The sequence below is a fragment of the Boleophthalmus pectinirostris genome, unplaced genomic scaffold (assembly GCF_026225935.1).
Source record: "Boleophthalmus pectinirostris isolate CB_2022bp ecotype Guang Dong unplaced genomic scaffold, ASM2622593v1 HiC_scaffold_20, whole genome shotgun sequence".
Taxonomy (NCBI): Eukaryota; Metazoa; Chordata; class Actinopteri; order Gobiiformes; family Gobiidae; genus Boleophthalmus; species Boleophthalmus pectinirostris.
This window is the reverse complement of record NW_026571153.1, coordinates 538,618-560,709: the sequence shown is the minus strand read 5'-3', so window position 1 is coordinate 560,709 and position 22,092 is coordinate 538,618. Positions and strand designations below refer to the sequence as shown.

Below are 22,092 nucleotides of genomic sequence, written 5' to 3'. Positions count from 1 at the left end.
CTGGTTTAGTCCTGGTTTAGTCCTGGTTTAGACCTGGTTTAGTCCTGGTTTAGTCCTGGTTTAGTCCTGGTTTAGTCCTGTTTAGACCTGGTTTAGTCCTGGTTTAGTCCTGGTTTAGTCCTGGTTTAGTCCTGGACTCACCTGCAGACACAGGGAGGAGCAGCAGACTCAGATCTGTGAAAACAGTGAAACATTTTTAATGGAACAAACTTTAAAAAGTGACTTGAGACAAACTCAGAGTCTGAGAGAGACTAGACAGACTGGAGACAGACTGGAGACAGACTGGAGACAGACTGGAGACAGACTGGAGACAGACTGGACAGAGAGACAGACTGGAGACAGACTGGAGACAGACTGGAGACAGACTGGAGACAGACTGGAGACAGACTGACAGACTGGAGACAGACTGGAGACAGACTGGAGACAGACTGGAGACAGACTGGAGACAGACTGGAGACAGACTGGAGACAGACTGGAGACAGACTGGAGACAGACTGGAGACAGACTGGAGACAGACTGGAGACAGACTGGAGACAGACTGGAGACAGACTGGAGACAGACTACAGACTGGAGACAGACTGGAGACAGACTGGAGACAGACTGACAGAGAGACAGACTGGAGACAGACTGGAGACAGACTGGAGACAGACTGGAGACAGACTGGAGACAGACTGGAGACAGACTGGAGGACAGACTGGAGACAGACTGGAGACAGACTGGAGACAGACTGGAGACAGACTGGAGACAGACTGGAGAGACAGACTGGAGACAGACTGGAGGACAGTGGAGGACAGACTGGAGACAGACTGGAGACAGACTGGAGACAGACTGGAGACAGACTGGAGGACAGACTGGAGACAGACTGGAGACAGACTGGAGACAGACTGGAGACAGACTGGAGACAGACTGGACAGACTGGAGACAGACTGGAGACAGACTGGAGACAGACTGGAGACAGACTGGAGACAGACTGGAGACAGACTGGAGACAGACTGGAGACAGACTGGAGACAGACTGGAGACAGACTGGAGACAGACTGGAGACAGACTGGAGACAGACTGGAGGACAGACTGGAGACAGACTGGAGACAGACTGGAGGACAGACTGGAGACAGACTGGAGACAGACTGGAGACAGACTGGAGACAGACTGGAGACAGACTGGAGACAGACTGGAGGACAGACTGGAGGACAGACTGGAGACAGACTGGAGACAGACTGGAGACAGACTGGAGGACAGACTGGAGGACAGACTGGAGACAGACTGGAGACAGACTGGAGACAGACTGGAGACAGACTGGAGGACAGACTGGAGACAGACTGGAGACAGACTGGAGACAGACTGGAGACAGACTGGAGACAGACTGGAGACAGACTGGAGACAGACTGGAGGACAGACTGGAGGACAGACTGGAGACAGACTGGAGACAGACTGGAGACAGACTGGAGGACGTGGGACAGACACACAGAACATTTGAATGTTCAGAAGTTTCCACACAAGAGTCTTCATGACACTGAACGCTGCTCACATGTTTCACACTAGGATTTTGTGTGACACAGAGCACCACCTCCTGGTCACCTGCTGCCGGCACAACTCTCAAACCCAGAAGCTCTTTTTAAAAAGGCCACACAAACCTCACTCATCTCACCACTGCAGTGTTTCACACAACTTTATTCACTCACTTTGGATCATTTGGTTCCATTTCAAAACTCATGTTTTCTATTTCAAGTTTTGCACAGACTCGCTCCTCCTCCTCCTCCGCTGGAGGAAGTCATAAAACCACAGAGTGTGGGAGGGCATCAGGGCCACAGCTCGAGGGGACTGTGAGGTACCACACAAACGCTCCATATTTGGTCAGACTGTGTTTTCTGTCAAAGGACCAAACTCTGGAACAGTGTCTGAGCACAAGAGAAAGTCCATGTGTGTCACTCTGAAGCTGTGTGTGAAGGAAACCCTCTGTGTGTGTGGCCCGTTTCATCTGGACTTTACTCTTCTCACTTCTGTCTCTGTGTCTGCTTCTATTTGGTTTTTTGTGTCACTGCTGAGGGAGCTCAGATGAAATGAGCGTCTTTGCTTGAATCTGTCATATTTACAGTGGAATTACAGATGTGCATTAATATGCAGTGTCCATGTCAAATCAAAACATGAATCAAACACATTTCAATGTACAACATAGAAGAGGCTGAGAAAGAAGCAGGTCTCCATAAGGACTCACACACTGTCCTCAAACACCAACAACATTTGGACATTTCCTTCACAACACAAAAACTCAAGAAAAACTAGAGTTACTCACAGAGCAGAGACAGCTCCATCGCAGACGCACACAAGAGTCCAGTGAGTGTGAAACCAGAAGGAACACACGACTTCTGTTTTTAGAGACGAGGGGAGGAGGTGTTAATGACATATGTGTTAAAAAGATGATTCAAGTAAAAGAACAAAACAGGGTCCAAATAAAGACTCAAGATAAAGTCAGCAGTTCTGCTCCAGTCAGAATAACAAAAGAGGACGTAGCATCTTGTTTATAATTTAAACAAAACAAGTTTAAAAAGTCCCAAAAATCTGTTTTTTCAAAGTGACACAAAAATGAGCCAAACTAAATCGTCTCTGAAGCAGCTGCAAGAAACACAGATGTTCAAATCATTTCAGATGGTCACATGAAGCTTTTGTCACTTTAGACTCACTCACAGAGGGAAGAGGAAGCACAACTTTTACTCGAGTAACAGTACAGTTACCTTCTCACTGGAGCAGACACTTTCTTCTACATTCTGTGTGAATCCAGAAGGTTCTGGAACCGGACCACAGAGCGTGAAAAACCTCCGTCCAAACTTGAGACGATCCAACCACAGACGCTCATTTGTCTCACGTGTCTCTCAAACGCAGAAGACATCTCCTCTCCAAAACTCTCCAAACATTCACAACAAAACAAATCACTTCTTTTACCTGAGATAAGTCCCAGTTTGGGGCTTCGATTGTTCATCCTGAGAAAATCCACTCTGTTTCTCAGTTTTTTATGGGTTTTTGACTCTGTGGTGGACTCTGGACTCTGTGGTGGACTCTGTGGTGGACTCTGGACTCTGTGGTGGACTCTGTGGTGGACTCTGGACTCTGGACTCTGTGGTGGACTCTGGACTCTGTGGTGGACTCTGGACTCTGTGGTGGACTCTGGACTCTGTGGTGGACTCTGTGGTGGACTCTGGACTCTGTGGTGGACTCTGGACTCTGTGGTGGACTCTGTGGTGGACTCTGGACTCTGTGGTGGACTCTGTGGACTCTGTGTGGACTCTGTGGTGGACTCTGGACTCTGGTGGACTCTGGACTCTGTGGTGGACTCTGGACTCTGTGGTGGACTCTGTGGTGGACTCTGGACTCTGGACTCTGTGGTGGACTCTGGACTCTGTGGTGGACTCTGGACTCTGTGGTGGACTCTGTGGTGGACTCTGTGGTGGACTCTGGACTCTGTGGTGGACTCTGGACTCTGTGGTGGACTCTGGACTCTGTGGTGGACTCTGGACTCTGTGGTGGACTCTGTGGTGGACTCTGGACTCTGTGGTGGACTCTGGACTCTGGACTCTGTGGTGGACTCTGGACTCTGTGGTGGACTCTGGACTCTGTGGTGGACTCTGGACTCTGTAGACCTGCCCCATCATCTGGGCTGGAGCTTGGCTTTCCTCAGCTGCTGCAGATCGTCCATCCTCTGCTGGATCTTCTGGATGATGGAGCGGCTGGTGGACTCACTGGACGTCCTGAGTGACGTCACCCACAGCGTTCAGCTCCAAATGAAGCTCATCGAGGACAGCATCAGGTAGAAGGTTCAGGTCCACACGAGCCAGAAGGACCAGACTGAAGAACAGTCTGTATCCTCAGGTCCTCTGTATGGGGGTTTATGGGATTATTCTGGGATGGGCTCTTACACTTTTGGTGTTGCACTTTACATTAAAACTCTGCAGAGTTTAATGCTCTAAAAGTGATTTTGTTTTTGTTCTACAACAGTGACAATAAAATCTTGAAAATCTCTTGTATCTTTGTGTCTCCAGCCTGTTCTCCTCTGATGAATGTGCTGCTGTAGATGTTTTGGCCAGACAAGCCCCAGACCACGTCAGGGTTTGATACGGTTCTGAGTGTCGGGACAGGACCGGAGGTTGCACCTGCACAGACCGTCAGGTGACCGCAGGAGACAGGACAGGTGCAGACCGACCAAACCCGACTTAAACCAACCAAACCCAGTGAAAACCAACACAACTCAGAGCTTCTGAATCCAACGGAACATTTGATACAACAACTGATGTCACTGTGAAAGAATCTTAGAGTCCTCCATCTAGTGATTCTCTTTAACACCCACAGAGTCAAATACTCCTCTTTAACACCCACAGAGTCAAATACTCCTCTTTAACACCCACAGAGTCAAATACTCCTCTTTAACACCCCACAGAGTCAAATACTCCTCTTTAACACCCCACAGAGTCAAATACTCCTCTTTAACACCCACAGAGTCAAATACTCCTCTTTAACACCCCACAGAGTCAAATACTCCTCTTTAACACCTCACAGAGTCAAATACTCCTCTTTAACACCCCACAGAGTCAAATACTCCTCTTTAACACCCCACAGAGTCAAATACTCCTCTTTAACACCTCACAGAGTCAAATACTCCTCTTTAACACCCCACAGAGTCAAATACTCCTCTTTAACACCCCACAGAGTCAAATACTCCTCTTTAACACCCCACAGAGTCAAATACTCCTCTTTAACACCCCACAGAGTCAAATACTCCTCTTTAACACCCCACAGAGTCAAATACTCCTCTTTAACACCCACAGAGTCAAATACTCCTCTTTTAACACCCCACAGAGTCAAATACTCCTCTTTAACACCCCACAGAGTCAAATACTCCTCTTTAACACCTCACAGAGTCAAATACTCCTCTTTAACACCCCACAGAGTCAAATACTCCTCTTTAACACCCACAGAGTCAAATACTCCTCTTTAACACCCCACAGAGTCAAATACTCCTCTTTAACACCCCCACAGAGTCAAATACTCCTCTTTAACACCCCACAGAGTCAAATACTCCTCTTTAACACCCCACAGAGTCAAATACTCCTCTTTAACACCCCACAGAGTCAAATACTCCTCTTTAACACCTCACAGAGTCAAATACTCCTCTTTAACACCCCACAGAGTCAAATACTCCTCTTTAACACCCACAGAGTCAAATACTCCTCTTTAACACCCCACAGAGTCAAATACTCCTCTTTAACACCCCACAGAGTCAAATACTCCTCTTTAACACCCCACAGAGTCAAATACTCCTCTTTAACACCCCACAGAGTCAAAATACTCCTCTTTAACACCCCACAGAGTCAAATACTCCTCTTTAACACCCCACAGAGTCAAATACTCCTCTTTAACACCCCACAGAGTCAAAATACTCCTCTTTAACACCCCACAGAGTCAAATACTCCTCTTTAACACCCCACAGAGTCAAATACTCCTCTTTAACACCCACAGAGTCAAATACTCCTCTTTAACACCCCACAGAGTCAAATACTCCTCTTTAACACCCACAGAGTCAAATACTCCTCTTTAACACCCACAGAGTCAAATACTCCTCTTTAACACCCCACAGAGTCAAATACTCCTCTTTAACACCTCACAGAGTCAAATACTCCTCTTTAACACCCACAGAGTCAAATACTCCTCTTTAACACCCACAGAGTCAAATACTCCTCTTTAACACCCCACAGAGTCAAATACTCCTCTTTAACACCCCACAGAGTCAAATACTCCTCTTTAACACCCCACAGAGTCAAATACTCCTCTTTAACACCCACAGAGTCAAATACTCCTCTTTAACACCCCACAGAGTCAAATACTCCTCTTTAACACCCCACAGAGTCAAATACTCCTCTTTAACACCCCACAGAGTCAAATACTCCTCTTTAACACCCCACAGAGTCAAATACTCCTCTTTAACACCCCACAGAGTCAAATACTCCTCTTTAACACCCCACAGAGTCAAATACTCCTCTTTAACACCCACAGAGTCAAATACTCCTCTTTAACACCCCACAGAGTCAAATACTCCTCTTTAACACCCACAGAGTCAAATACTCCTCTTTAAACATATGATCTAAACATTGACCTACAGAAGTTTCCTCACAGACTCAGACACACGTTTGTGTGACAGTTTCAAAAGTGAGAAAAGTGAAGCGTGTGAGACGAGCACAGACGCTGTGACAGTTTGGACGATTCAGTGAAGAGTTAAAATAAAAGAATCTTTTATTATCTCCCATGAGACATATTTGTGTTGGGACAGGAGGTCACAGCTTTAACACAAAAACAGAACAACACAACAACAAAAGCACCGCACAAACATCCAGCACACAACAGAAATAAATAAGAAACCAAATATGAGCACGAGAGAAACTCTAACCAAACCTTTAAGTCTCTGTCCACAGACAAAGAACTGCACACTCCCTAAACCTTTGACTTTTATTACAAAAGAATGTTTGAATCTGTTCAGTTTACAGTTTGGTCCCTGAACCTTCTGCCTGACGACATCAAACTGACTGAAGAACATGAGTTGGTCCCTGGGCTCCTCCTGCTGAGTCTCCAAACTGTCTCCTCACAAATGAACCAGGGCCACACTCGTTATTTGACCTGCTTTTTTAGTCCAGGTAAAACTCTGTGATTTAACTTTGGTCACTAAACCATGATGAACATAACATAAAACTGACTCCATCCATGTTGTGAAACATCATGTGACCTAAACCGTCTGGACAAATAGAGACATTGGCTCATTCTTGAGCAGATAAACTGTACAAAATGCTCCACTGGAGCTGATAGTCAAAGTTCACACATAAGTCCTTCTAACACGTCACCTGCTCTGTGTTCTCTTTGTGATATTAACGGGGCTGTGGTCCTCACACATCTGGACTCAAAGATAAACTCTTTCATCTTTTATCTTTTCCACACTTCACACAGTGTTGTGTTCTTCACACAAAGCTCCACTTCATCAGTTTCTCTTACAGACAATAACATTTAGTGTTTTTGTTGAGTAAACTAAGAACAGTGTCATCATCAGAAAGTTGAAGTATATAGTTGTTTATCTGCTCCTGCACACGTTGGTACAAAGTGAAAAGAACAAGTGTGTGAACAGACCCAGCGCACACACTCTGAATGTGTGACAGTTGAACCAGCGTTAACAGTCGACATGTGAAAAACGACCAGTAACACTTCAGAACATGAACATGATCATATAATATAATAAATAATATGATCATATAATATAATAAATAATATGATCATATAATATAATAAATAATATGATCATATAATATAATAAATAATATGATCATATAATATAATAAATAATATGATCATATAATATAATAAATAATATGATCATATAATATAATGAATCATAAGTGTTAAGGTTTGGCAAGACCCCAAAGCAGAGCCAGGACTCAGTCAAGTTTTAAACAGTTTATTTTCCAAACAGAAGTCAGGCTGAGGAGGCAGGGAACTGGCCGACTTCTCCAGAGGCAACAGCAGACGACCACAGAGACACCTGGGTGAAAACAGGAACAGGTGAGTCTAAAACAAACAACAAACAAAACAGGTAAATATCCAAGAACCTGAAAGACGCTGCTGAACAGGACAGAAATATCAGGCAAAGTGGTGGTGAGAAGAGCAGGGCTAAATACAGAGGCTGATGAAGGAATTGATTACAGGTGTGTCTCATCTGCTCTGGAAGAAGCCACGCCCCCTGAAGAAGCCACGCCCCCTGAAGAAGCCACGCCCCCTGCCACACTCAAGCTCTGCAACAGAAAGAGAGAGAATAAAAAAACAAATCCTAATAATATGAGGTTAAAACCTCGTTCCAACAGATTCTTCAGCAGCTGCTCCATAAAACTGGAATAAATGTTGAGCTAAAATCCATCAACAATATTTTATATTTTATATTTTATATTTCATTTGATAAAAGCTTCAGTGTGACGTGGGCCGACGTTACACGAGTGACATCAGTGTGGAGACAGAACAAACAAACAAACACCAGAACAAACAAACAAACACCAGAACAAACAAACAAACAAACACCAGAACAAACAAACAAACACCAGAACAAACAAAACACCAGAGTCTTCTTCTAGAGACGACACCTCAGGTCACAGGTCACAGGTCACAGGTCACAGGTCACAGGTCACAGGTCACAGGTCACAGGTCACAGGTCACAGGTGGAGTTTTGGTGTTTTCGGTCACTTCCTGTTCTTAGACGTTGACCATATAAGGAGCAGACTTGGTCCAAACTTGACTTCTGCTTTTACACCAGTTTTAATAATATTTCCTTCCTCTTTCCCTCTCACACTGCCCACTAAACTTAGACCAGGTTTAGACCTGGTTTAGACCAGGTTTAGACCTGGTTTAGGACCTGGTTTAATCCTGGTTTAGTCCTGGTTTAGTCCTGGGGGTTTGTTTAAAACATTGAGCAGAAAAATAAAAGATTCACATAAACTTTCAAACAAAAGTCAGTGCAGCTCCTCAGGTGGAGTCAGATCTGCGTCTGTGTGAGGAGAGGATCAGTTTGGACGTGTTCAGGGTCTAATGTTCTCCTGTGGTCCTCAGAAAGTCCTGGGCTCCTGAAGGTGGAGCCAGACTCAGACCAGTTCTTGAGTGGAGAGATCATCTCTCTGACGTGTGAGGAGCAGTGGTCTGTGAAGAGGAACAGGACTGGGTCTGACCAGGTCCAGTCCTGTGGGAGAAATAAGGACTTTGGTTTCATCAGTGAGTCCAGATGTGTTATTTTTAACCCCTCCCCCTCCTCTGCTTCTGGATTGTACTGGTGTGAGTCTGCAGCTGGACTCAGGGGCCCACAGCGCCCCCTCTCTGTCACAGGTAACTCTACATTTATACATTTATACACATAGTCCACACATTCCCTCCATTGGGCCTGGAGGCACAAGGATCATCAAGGACAGGCATAGCGGGAATCAAACCTCCAACCTGTGGGTTAGTGGGTGAGAGCTGTAGCAGCTATACCCACTGTGGCCTGTAGGGGGAGTTTGAGACTCTTCTGGTCTCATGTACATGATGTGTGACATAACAGATGTATAGGACAGCCTCTGGTGCAGGGCTGCTCAAAGTGACACACCACTGTGGCGTCTGTCTGCTGTTTTGGCGTCTCCTCGTTCGTCTCATCTGTCGTGAACTCGTCACGTGATTCCAGCTCCACAGATGAATCCTGTCGTGTCCTTGGAGCACTGGCCTGTAGTTCCAGGCACATGGACGTTTCTTTCAGGAGCTTTGGAGTGAATCACAAACACATTTCACACATTTAAAGCTGAAAAAGTTCATATTTTTCACCTCCTGACCGTGACTGTTTACTGAATGTCTCTCCCCTCTCTCCCCCCATTTCACACCACAACTCTGTGTCTCTGACTCTGACTCTCTCTCTTCAGACAGACTCCTGATCCTGGACGGTCCTGCACTTCCTGTAACAGCAGGAAGTGACATCACACTCCGCTGTCGGACCAGGACCAGGTCTGGTCTGAGTCCGGTTCTGGTGAAAGATGGTTCTGTGGTCCACAGTGGGTCAGACTGGAGCTTCACCGTGTCCAAGGAACATGAAGGAGAATACACCTGTAAAGACCAGACGACAGGGGCGGAGTCAGAGAGGAGGAGCCTCCGAGTCACAGGTGAGGAGAGGGGCGGAGTCAGAGGAGAGGGGCGGAGTCAGGGGAGAGGAACAATGAACATTAATAACAGATCAATCAAGCGTGGAGGAAAAGGGGCGTGTACCTTCAACAGCCTCGCTCCTGATTGGCTCTTTGGTTTCTATGATGCACTGATTCCCAAATATTAAAAATGGATCAAAATTAGCCACTGTAACTGCTGGCCTCGATGAGCTTCACTTGGAGCTGGACTCAGTCTGTGGTCTGGACCTTTAAGAGTCGGTTCTGTCTCGGGTCTGACTGTAGAACCTCAAATGTGGTGACGTCACTTTTTAAACCAGATGATAACTTCTCTTTTTCAGAGCCAACCACAGTCGCTCCTAGCACCTCGTCTCCTAGTTTTTGTCTCCTAGCTCCTCGTCTTCTACTTCTTCTCCTGTGTCTTCTTCAGAGCGTGAAAACACTCCCGCTGGTTTCACTGTGGTTCTGCTCGGTGCTCTGGGAGGTCTGGTTCTGTTCGGTCTGGTCCTGGGTCTGGTCCTGGTTTTCCTCAGACGTCGTCGGACTCAAACAGGTCTGAACAGCCACGTTACATTAAAAACTTTTAATCATTTAGAGTTTTATGTAATGAACCAAAGAACCAAACCACAGAATAAACGATTTTGTCACTGGACAAAAGGTTTAGAGTGAAGACATTTTGTGTGAGGGGTGGAGATAACCTCACTGAGACTAACACACCTAACGTAAAATAATAGTAATATTATAAAATAAATAATAGTCAGTGTTTCCTTATTACTATGTAATAACTATGTAATAACTATGTAATAACTGTGTAATAACTGTGTAATAACTATGTAATAACTGTGTAATAACTGTGTAATAACTGTATTATTTGTAAATACTTGATGTGAGGTCGAGGTCTGCGCAGGACAGAATTTTCAGTCCTGTTCCCGCCCACCAGTCGAGTTGGTGGGAGAGTGGAAGGGACCGGCTGTTGGGCTCCTATCAGACTGGAGATTTTTTTCCACAACTCACCATCGTGTTTGACCCAGTATTTTGGCACCTGACCAGTTTAGTTGAGTTCAAATCCCCAGCACACATGACAATGTCCCAAGAAAAGGTCTGGTTCAAGCTCTGTCCTCTGGCTTCTCTCCCACACGACTGAGGAGTGAGACGTCAGGGATCTTCTTATACTCAGTCTGCCACATTGTGATTGGATAATTGGTGAACTGGGTGGAGTAGTGAGTGGTGACAACCTGGGTTGGATCTTTGATCTAACGGATCAGATTTAACCCTGGTTGCACAGGGTTTCAGTGAACCGCCGGGTCTCCTTTAAACGCCAGGCGCAGGTGTATATTTTGATAAATAACCACCGGTTCCAAATAAACACAGAGTCTAATGTATTTTTTTAAATCAAAGAACAACAGGACACAGGACTGATGCTGGCGTTGTCTCTCACGTTTTCACTCTGCTGCTCCACACTTGCTGCATCTGTCATTGGTTTTAACTTGCTAAAGAAATGTCTGCATGTTTTGAGAGGGTTTTAATGACTTTCTGTAATTCAGGAGTCGCTTTTAAATGTGGGGAAACTCTCCGCTCTGTAGATAGATTTAGTTGTAACATTTCAAATGAAGCAGCCCACGTCTGTATAGAAAGTCACTTATACCGACGCCCCCAGCAGTGGTTCTCAGGTCCTGTTTTTTGTGCTTTTTAACCAAGATGTGATGATTAGTGCAGCGACACCACAGAAAACCTGATGTTTAGAGCGACAGGAGCAGTTTGACTTCAGGTCAAAGGAGTCACCAGGACATCGTAGAAAAACTGAACTAAATTATAGTCAGACTGGTTCAAAGAATTTAAGTTCCATATTGTCCCAGTTTTGTTGAGCAAAATTTTTGTGAGGAAGGAATTAATCTCCTGCCCCAAACTGCTGCCTGGTCTCAAATAAAGGCCTGGTCTGTTAAATGATTTAAACAAATAAATGCCACAGATATTCTTTGGTATTTTCCTGTATTTGTTTCCAGTTTCTGTTTTGCTCGGTGTATTGAACCACACAGACTGAACTGTCCCTGAGTCATATTTACATCATCATTCAGGCCTCTCTCGCTCAAAACTAGACTGTATTTATAAATGGACATAGTTAACCTGTTAGCCGTGCGTTCTGGAAGTGAGCGTGGGCATGATTTGGCTCCATGGACTCCGGCTCTGATTCACTTTACATAATTATGGCTCCTCTCTTTGTAACTGAGCTGTGAGCCTCATCATTTTGGTCTTAAATGTTTGTATTAACTCGCCATTTTGGAGTTAATACATATTTCTCTATTTTGACCCTAAATAAATTCCTAACATGGTCCTGGCTCCAAAGTCGCCCTGTAACTTCTGGCCTTGATGAGCTTCATTTGCCTGGAGCTGCTGTGGTGACGTCACACTCACTTAGTCCAGTTTTTAGTCTGTGGTCCTGAGCTGCGCTCACACTGGGCCTGGTCCATTCTTTTATGGAAATCTGTTTTTCTTTTGCTGTGGCTCAAACCCGTGTGGTTAAAGGACGTACAGATGTAAAAACAAACAAAACAACTATTTTCAGACAAATACTCGTTATTTTACAACACTTACATTATATTATAACAAAATATTAGTGACACCAAAATGTAATAATGTAATAATAATGTAATAATAATGTAATAACTGTCAAACTCTGAATCATGAGCAGCGACTCAGTGATACAGCACACGCCCACTAACACAGAGGTTTACAGTTTGATATAAATGTGCACTTACAACATATCAAAACCTGGACTAGACCAGGACTAACCCTGGAACCAAACCTGGACTAAACCAGGACTAACCCTGGAACCAAACCTGGACTAAACCAGGACTAACCCTGGAACCAAACCTGGACTAAACCAGGACTAACCCTGGAACCAAACCTGGACTAAACCAGGACTAAACCTGGAACCAAACCTGGACTAAACCAGGACTAGCCCTGGAAACCAAACCTGGACTAAACCAGGACTAACCTGGAAACCAAACCTGGACTAAACCAGGACTAACCCTGGAACCAAACCTGGACTAAACAGGACTAAACCTGAAAACCTGGACTAAACCAGGACTGGAACCAAACCTGGACTAAACCAGGACTAAACCTGGAACCAAACCTGGACTAAACCAGGACTAGCCCTGGAACCAAACCTGGACTAACCAGGACTAGCCCTGGAAATGTGGACTAGACCAGGACCAAGTCCATATTAAACCTGCTTTTACAGCACAGTGTTGTGTTTATTACACGATAAGTACAGGGTCTCTCCTTTTACAGTTTAATACGGAGCCCCACACGGGCTGTGGGGTGAAGGTTTAAATAAAAAGAATCCCAAGAAATTATCCCGCCATTCTGAGAAACTATCCCCGAGGATTGAACCCTGTGAAAGTTTAGTGCTCCTCCTACAAAAAGCAACAGACCGAGCACTAGAACCTGTACCGGGACATAAAGACACTAGAACCTGTACCGGGACATAAAGACACTAGAACCTGTACCGGGACAGAAAGACACTAGAACCTGTACCGGGACAGAAAGACACTAGAACCTGTACCGGGACATAAAGACACTAGAACCTGTACCGGGACATAAAGACACTAGAACCTGTACCGGGACAGAAAGACACTAGAACCTGTACCGGGACAGAAAGACACTAGAACCTGTACCGGGACATAAAGACACTAGAACCTGTACCGGGACATAAAGACACTAGAACCTGTACCGGGACATAAAGACACTAGAACCTGTACCGGGACATAAAGACACTAGAACCTGTACGGACATAAAGACACTAGAACTGTACCGGGACCTAGAACCTGTACCGGGACATAAAGACACTAGAACCTGTACCGGGACATAAAGACACTAGAACCTGTACCGGGACAGAAAGACACTAGAACCTGTACCGGGACAGAAAAGACACTAGAACCTGTACCGGGACAGAAAGACACTAGAACCTGTACCGGGACATAAAGACACTAGAACTGTACCGGGACATAAAGACACTAGAACCTGTACCGGGACATAAAGACACTAGAACCTGTACCGGGACATAAAGACACTAGAACCTGTACCGGGACATAAAGACTAGAACTGTACCGGAACAGAACACCAGAACCTGTACCGGGACATAAAGACACCAGAACTGTACCGGGACAGAAAGACACTAGAACCTGTACCGGGACAAGAAAGACACCAGAACCTGTAACCGCGGGACAGAAAGACACACTAGAACCTGTACCGGGACAGAAAGACACTAGAACCTGTACCCGGGACATAAAGACACTAGAACCTGTACCGGGACATAAAGACACTAGAAACTGTACCGGAAAAGACACAGAAAGACACTAGAACCTGTAACCGGGACAGAAAGACACCAGAACCTGTACCGGGACAGAAAGACACCAGAACCTGTACCGGGACAGAAAGACACCAGAACCTGTACCGGGACAGAAAGACACCAGAACCTGTACCGGGACAGAAAGACACCAGAACCTGTACCGGGACATAAAGACACTAGAACCTGTACCGGGACATGAAAGACACTAGAACCTGTACCGGGACAGAAAGACACCAGAACCTGTACCGGGACATAAAGACACCAGAACCTGTACCGGGACATAAAGACACTAGAACCTGTACCGGGACATAAAGACACTAGAACCTGTACCGGGACATAAAGACACTAGAACCTGTACCGGGACATAAAGACACCAGAACCTGTAGGACCAGAAAGACAGAAAGACACTAGAACCTGTACCGGGACAGAAAGACACTAGAACCTGTACCGGGACTAAAGACACTAGACAGAACCTGTACCGGACACATAAAGACACTAGAACCTGTACCGGGACATAAAGACAGGAACTGTACGGGACTAAAGACACTAGAACCTGTACCGGGACATAAAGACACCAGAACCTGTACCGGGACAGAAAGACAGAAACTGTACCGGGACAGAAAGACACTAAGACACTAGAACCTGTACCGGGAACATAAAGACAAGACCAGAACCTGACCACTAAGACACCAGAACTGTACCGGGACAAGACACCAGAACCTGTACCGGGACAGAAAGACACTAGAACCGGGACAGAAAGACACTAGAACCTGTACGGGACAGAAAGACACTAGAACTAGAACCTGTACCGGGACAGAAAGACAATAGAACCTGTACCGGGACATAAAGACACTAGAACCTGTACCGGGACATAAAGACACTAGAACCTGTACCGGGACATAAAGACACTAGAACCTGCACCGGGACAGTTATGACGCTCTCTGTTTCCCTGTGTACCTCATCATTCATTTAATGTAAGAAACTTTCACAGGATTCACACGATACTTTTTACAGGATCACATGATAATTTCTTGGGATTCTTTTTATTTAAGCCTCACCCCACAGCCCCTGTGGGGCTCCGTATTATAGGGCAGTTATTCCCAACATTGGGGTCAGGATCCAAATTTGGGTCCCCAAAGATTTTCAGCGGGTCCTCAGGGATTCAAACGAGATGATGTGAATTTTAATGAAAGCAAGGTGCTCCTTTTTATAAAGTGTTTTATAATCATTATTGTTCTAGTTCATATTTATTCACCAGGAAATAAATATATTTTCCATTACAGTACAGTATCGTATCAGAAGGGACAAATCAAAGGGTACAACAGGGGGCGCTGTGAGAAAAGGCTGTGACCCACTGGTACAGAGAACAGGAAGGTGATAATAAAACCCAACTCACCCAAACTCGGTCTGGACTGTGCGTCTGCAGGAGAGTGTGTTTACATGAAAACTGCTGTACAAGCATTTAGATTAGTTTTACTGAACACAATTGATCTACAGGCCCTGGTCCTGGTATAGATCTGGTTAAATCCTGGTTTAAACCTGGTTCAGTTCTGGTTTGGTTCTGGTTTGATGTAGATTTTGTCTCGTTGTTTTGTCGGTTTTGTCTTTAGGTGATTTCCTGGTCTAGTTTTGTTTTTACAAGTCTTAGTTTAGTACCAGTTTTGCACAAGTCATTTTCTCTGAACAAGTCTAGAGGAGGATCTAAACTGGTCTAGAGGAGGATCTAAACTGGTCTAGAGGAGGATCTAAACTGGTCTAGAGGAGGATCTAAACTGGTCTAGAGGAGGATCTGGTCTAGTGGAGGATCTGAGGAGGCTCTAGGTGGATCTGAACCAGGTTCTTTGGTCTGAGTTCTGGTTCTTGTTTTCAGGTTCTGACCCGGAGTCTGTGGATGTGACGTACGCTGACGTCACTGTGAGGAGAGCGGAGAGAGGTGAGAGCGCCCCCTTTGGGCTTTACAAAAAAATGTCTTTTTAATTTTCTGTTTTAAAAATAAAATCCTGTTCAAAGTTCACATTTCAAACATGTCCAGAAGAATCGACAAAAGACTGAAATCTGACCTGACAAATCCAAGAATTACATTTCATTCACATGTTTAACACACAAACCCTGCAGATTTAGGCTGAGTTCTTCTCTCAGACTGAAAACACTCTGTTCCACCTTGTGATGTCATCATGTGGTGATACAGGAAGTTCTCCACTGTGTTTTTAAACTCCGCACACCTTCACTAGAATCACCTGGATCATTTCAGTCCTGGAGTTTCTTTACTGATCTCGACTGAACTAAAGGGAAAAGGAGCTGTTCACTTAAACTACCACTTCATGACATCACAAGGTGGAACAGAGCATTTGGAGCTTATGAGGAGGAACATTAGAAAAGGTCCTAAAGCTCAGAGGGGTCAGTCTGTGTGATACAGGAGTTTTACTGTTAGGGTTTCTCCTTCTGTTGGTGTGTGTGACGGTGTCGTGTTCCTTGTTGCAGCGCCTCCTCCTGGTCGTCATGAGGAGGAGACTGTTTACTCTGGAGTCAAGACTCGCCCCAAAGGTTCAGTCTCTTTTTACTTAAAGCTTCACTATGTAACTTTTTAGTCAAAAATGTACTGAAAGAATTCTTTTCATTTTGTATGTTTCTGTTAACGTAGACTTAGACAAACTTTACTGATCCACAAGGAAATGATTTGGACACAGGAGTCACACACCACAATATAACATTAAAAACAAAGAGAAAAAAATATAAATGTGATAATAAATACTAAATAAGTAGCAAAGAAGAAGAGACATAATTATACAAATGTAAATGTACAAGTCAAAATAAAATAGAAAAATAGCAATACAAATACATATATCTCAGCTATAAACAAGAGGCTGTAAAAGATGCAGATAAAATGATGTTGTAGGGAGTATTATCTGTTACATAAGGGTGAGTTGTTGTACAGTTGTAGGGAGTATTATCTGTGACATAAGAGCGAGTTGTACAGTTGTAGGGGAGCATTATCTGTGACATAAGGTCAGTTGTCGTACAGTTGTAGGGAGTATTATCTGTTCCATAAGGTGAGTTGTTGTTCAGTTGTAGGGAGTATTATCTGTGACATAAGGTTGAGATGTTGTTCAGTTGTAGGGAGTATTATCTGTGACATAAGGTTGAGATGTTGTTCAGTTGTAGGGAGTATTATCTGTTACATAAGGGTGAGTTGTACAGTTGTAGGGAGTATTATTCGTTACATAAGAGTGAGTTTTACTGTTGTAGGGAGTATTATCTGTGACATAAGGTTGAGATGTTGTTCAGTTGTAGGGAGTATTATCTGTGACATAAGGTTGAGATGTTGTTCAGTTGTAGGGAGTATTATCTGTTACATAAAGGTGAGTTGTTGTTCAGTTGTAGGGAGTATTATCTGTGACATAAGGGTGAGTTGTCCAGTTGTAGGGAGTATTATCAGTTTGTGGATTCGTCCATTGTCCCTTTTCCTGGAGCTGCTCCAGCAGACCACAGCCAAGTCCAGGGGCCTCCACAAACTGGGAAAAGATCTGAAAAAACAGCACCCTTACTCTGGGCAAGCTCATACCTCCACAAACCCGACTCTTACTTGGCTTGGAGGAAGGCCTCTTACATAGTGTGGCATTGAACGTATATCTGTCTCCATGGAGAATGTTCCGTAGTATGATTTTAACTTTCTGTTTCCATGGAATCATCCAGGCGACGAGGTTTGAGTTAAAGAGTCGTGACCTTTGACCTGTAGTGACCTGAGTTGTGTACAGGACCAGAGGAGGTGACCTACGGAGAAGTGACCATCAAACCCAACGACAAGAAGAAGAAGAGAAAGAGAGAAGATCCCAACGGTAAAACTCTTCTACCTCTCCACCTCTCCCTCCCTCTCTTCCTCCCTCTCTCCTCCCTCTCTCTCTCTCTCTCAGTCAGTCACTTTATTTATCTGTTCAGAAGGTCTCTTTAACCCTTCTCCTTCTTTCTCTCCCTCTGTCTCTCCTCAGGTCCGTGGTCCGACCCAGATGTGGTTTATTCCAGCGTCAGGACCAGAGGTTCTGGAGGAGCTCATATGGACCCTCACTGAGAGAACATGACCCCAGAACATGACTCTAGAACATGACTCCTAGAACATGACCCCAGAACATGACTCTAGAACATGACTCTAGAACATGAACATGACTCCAGAACATGACTCTAGAACATGACTCCAGAACATGACCTTAGAACATGACTCCAGAACATGACTCCAGAACATGACTCCAGAACATGACTCCAGAACATGACTCTAGAACATGACTCTAGAACATGACCTCAGAACATGACTCTAGAACATGACTCTAGAACATGACCTCAGAACATGACTCTAGAACATGACCTCTAGAACATGACCTCAGAACATGACTCCAGAACATGACTCTAGAACATGACTCCAGAACATGACCTCAGAACATGACTCCAGAACATGACTCCAGAACATGACCTCAGAACATGACTCCAGAACATGACCTTAGAACATGACAGAACATGACTCCAGAACATGACCTTAGAACATGACCTTAGAACATGACTCCAGAACATGAACTCCAGAACTCAGAACATGACTCCAGATGATTCCAGAACATGATTCCAGAACATGACCTTAGAACATGACCTTAGAACATGACTCCAGAACATGACTCCAGAACATGACTCCAGAACATGACCTTAGAACATGACCTTAGAACATGACTCCAGAACATGACTCCAGAACATGACTCCAGAACATGACTCCAGAACATGACCTTAGAACATGACCTTAGAACATGACCCCAGAACATGACCTTAGAACATGACCTCCAGAACATGACTCCAGAACATGACCCTGGAACATGACTCAGATGTGTGTATATGTGTATGAAACTCTTCTTGTCTTGAAAAATCTTAACTTTGAATCGACCTTTTTCCACATCATCCAAAGTCCTGCACTGTAGGTTTGTGGAACTTCCGGTTAATGTTTTTCTGTGTAAATGTGTGTGTAAAGTGTGTGTGTAAATGTGTGTGTGTGTGTAAATGTGTGTAAATGTGTGTGTGTAAATGTGTGTGTGTGTAAATTGTGTGTAAATGTGTGTGTAAATGTGTGTGTAAATGTGTGTGTGTAAATATGTGTGTGTAAATGTGTGTGTTTAAATGTGTGTAAATGTGTGTGTAAATGTGTGTGTAAATGTGTGTGTATGTGTGTGTAATTGTGTGTAAATGTGTGTGTGTGTGTGTGTAAATGTGTGTGTGTGTAAAGTGTGTGTGTGTGTGTGTAAATGTGTTTGTAAATGTGTGTGTGTGTGTGTAAATGTGTGTGTGTGTAAATGTGTGTGTGTGTGTGTAAATGTGTGTGTAAATGTGTGTGTGTAAATGTGTGTGTGTAAATGTGTGTGTGTGTGTGTGTGTGTGTGTGTGTGTGTAATGTGTGTGTAAATGTGTGTGTGTAATGTGTGTGTAAATGTGTGTGTAAATGTGTGTGTGTAAACTGTGTGTGTAATGTGTTGTGTGTGTGTGTGTGTGTAAATGTGTGTGTAAATGTGTGTGTGTGTAAATGTGTGTGTATAAATGTGTGTGTGTGTGTGTGTAAATGTGTGCGTGTAAATGTGTGTGTGTGTGTGTAAATGTGTGTGTAAATGTGTGTGTGTGTGTGTGTGTAAATGTGTGTGTGTAAATGTGTGTGTGTAAATGTGTGTGTGTGTGTGTGTGTAAATGTGTGTGTAAATGTGTCTGTAATGTGTGTGTAAATGTGTGTGTAAATGTGTGTGTGTGTGTGTAATGTGTGTGTGTAAATGTGTGTGTGTGTGTAAATGTGTGTGTGTGTGTGTGTGTGTGTGTAAATTGTGTGTGTGTGTGTGTAAATGTGTGTGTGTGTGTGTGTGTAAATGTGTGTGTGTAAATGTGTGTGTGTGTGTGTAAATGTGTGTAAATGTGTGTGTAAATGTGTGTGTGTAAATGTGTGTGTGTGTGTGTGTGTGTAAATGTGTGTGTGTAAATGTGTGTGTGTGTAAATGTGTGTGTAAATGTGTGTGTGTGTGTGTGTGTAAATGTGTGTGTGTAAATGTGTGTGTGTAAATGTGTGTGTGTGTGTGTGTGTGTGTGTGTGTAAATGTGTGTGTGTGTGTGTGTGTAAATGTGTGTGTGTGTGTAAATGTGTGTGTAAATGTGTGTGTGTGTAAATGTGTGTGTAAATGTGTGTGTGTGTAAATTGTGTGTGTGTGTGTGTAAATGTGTGTGTAAATGTGTGTAAATGTGTGTGTGTGTAAATGTGTGTGTAAATGTGTGTGTAATGTGTGTGTGTGTGTGTGTAATGTTGTGTGATGTGTGTGTGTAAATGTGTGTGTGTAAATGTGTGTGTGTAAATATGTGTGTGTGTAAATGTGTGTGTAAATGTGTGTGTGTGTAAATGTGTGTGTAAATGTGTGTGTAAATTGTGTGTGTAATGTGTGTAAATGTGTGTGTGTAAGTGTGTGTGTAAATGTGTGTGTGTAAATGTGTGTGTAAATTGTGTGTGTTAAATGTGTGTGTAAATGTGTGTGTGTAAATGTGTGTGTGTAAAATGTGTGTGTGTAAATGTGTGTGTGTGTAAATGTGTGTGTGTAAATGTGTGTGTGTAAAATGTGTGTGTGTGTAAATTTGTGTGTGTGTAAATGTGTGTGTAAATGTGTGTAAATGTGTGTGTGTAAATGTGTGTGTAAATGTGTGTGTGTGTGTGTAAATGTGTGTGTAAATGTGTGTGTAAATGTGTGTAAATGTGTGTGTGTAAATATGTGTGTAAATGTGTGTGTGTGTAAATATGTGTGTAAATATGTGTGTAAATGTGTGTGTAAATATGTGTGTAAATGTGTGTGTAAATGTGTGTGTAAATGTGTGTGTGTAAATGTGTGTGTGTGTGTGTGTGTGTGTGTGTGTGTGTGTAATGTGTGTGTAAATGTGTGTGTGTAAATGTGTGTAAATGTGTGTTTGTAAATGTGTGTAAATGTGTGTGTAAATGTGTGTGTGTAAATGTGTGTGTAAATGTGTGTAAATGTTGTGTGTAATATGTGTGTAAATGTGTGTGTGTAAATGTGTGTGTGTGTGTGTGTGTGTGTGTGTGTGTGTGTGTGTGTGTAAATGTGTGTGTAAATGTGTGTAAATGTGTGTGTAAATGTGTGTGTAAATGTGTGTGTATTTGTGTGTAAATGTGTGTGTAAATGTGTGTGTGTATGTAAATGTGTGTGTGTAAATGTGTGTGTGTAAATGTGTGTGTGTGTAAATGTGTGTGTGTAAATGTGTGTGTGTGTGTGTGTGTGTAAATGTGTGTGTGACGTGGTGTTTTCTTGACATTGTGTCACTTCTGGCCGTTGTGATAAAGATCTTTCCTGGAGGTGTAAAGGTGTTAAAAGAAAGATTTTATTTTGAAAGTGTAAAAGTGCAGAAGCACCGCTGATTCTACTTCACAAAACTTTCAACATTCAAACATTCAAAGGGGATAAAATGATTTGTTTTTCTTATGGTGCATCGAGATCAACTGGTGTCACAATCCTAATAAAATCCTATTTAATAATTGTCAAAGGAAAATGATCACAGCAAAGGCCACTGGATTCTCTCTGTGCTTCAACACCATGACCCTCATGTACAAAGCCCAGATATATTTGTATTACTGTATTTCTATATTTTATTTGTACTTGCACATTTACATTTATATAATTATGTTTTATTTAACTCCAGTCTCTTGTTCTTTTTTGCTGTTTATTTAGAATTTATTAGATCCATTTACATTGTTGTTGTTTGTTTTTCTGTTCTATTGTGATGTGTGACTCCTGTGTCCAAATCATTTCTCTGTGGATCAATAAAGTTTGTCTAAGTCTACGTTTATTTGTGAACATTGTTGGAGCTGAAGGTGACAAACAATAAACGACTGATCAACACCGGCCGCAGACACGACAAATACAACAAACGACTTGGACTGTTTCAGTGAAGGAGACTGGGTCAAATCAGAAGGTTAACAGACCGATTCTATTCGAAGGATTATTAATTCTAAATGAATTAAAAGCTCAAAGCATTTGACAACATC

General features: G+C 43.5%; 1 protein-coding gene across 4 annotated transcripts in view; it reads left to right on the top strand.

The window, feature by feature from the left end:
* The window catches only part of LOC110169128 (protein turtle-like), a 25,533-nt gene extending 7,367 nt beyond the window's left edge, over window positions 1–18,166 (top strand). For 3 of the 4 annotated variants that reach the window (XM_055156084.1, XM_055156083.1, XM_055156082.1), the window contains exons 6-12: window positions 8,625–8,894; window positions 9,458–9,694; window positions 10,122–10,244; window positions 15,913–15,975; window positions 16,524–16,586; window positions 17,798–17,878; window positions 18,029–18,166. In XM_055156084.1, the coding sequence (XP_055012059.1) occupies window positions 8,625–8,894; window positions 9,458–9,694; window positions 10,122–10,244; window positions 15,913–15,975; window positions 16,524–16,586; window positions 17,798–17,878; window positions 18,029–18,108 (917 nt within the window). In that variant the 3' untranslated portion in view covers window positions 18,109–18,166. Of the gene's footprint in view, window positions 1–8,624; window positions 8,895–9,457; window positions 9,695–10,032; window positions 10,245–15,912; window positions 15,976–16,523; window positions 16,587–17,797; window positions 17,879–18,028 lie in introns of those variants that run through there. The other variant, XR_008632508.1, reaches the window with a different exon arrangement.
* The last annotated feature ends 3,926 nt before the right edge of the window (window positions 18,167–22,092 follow it).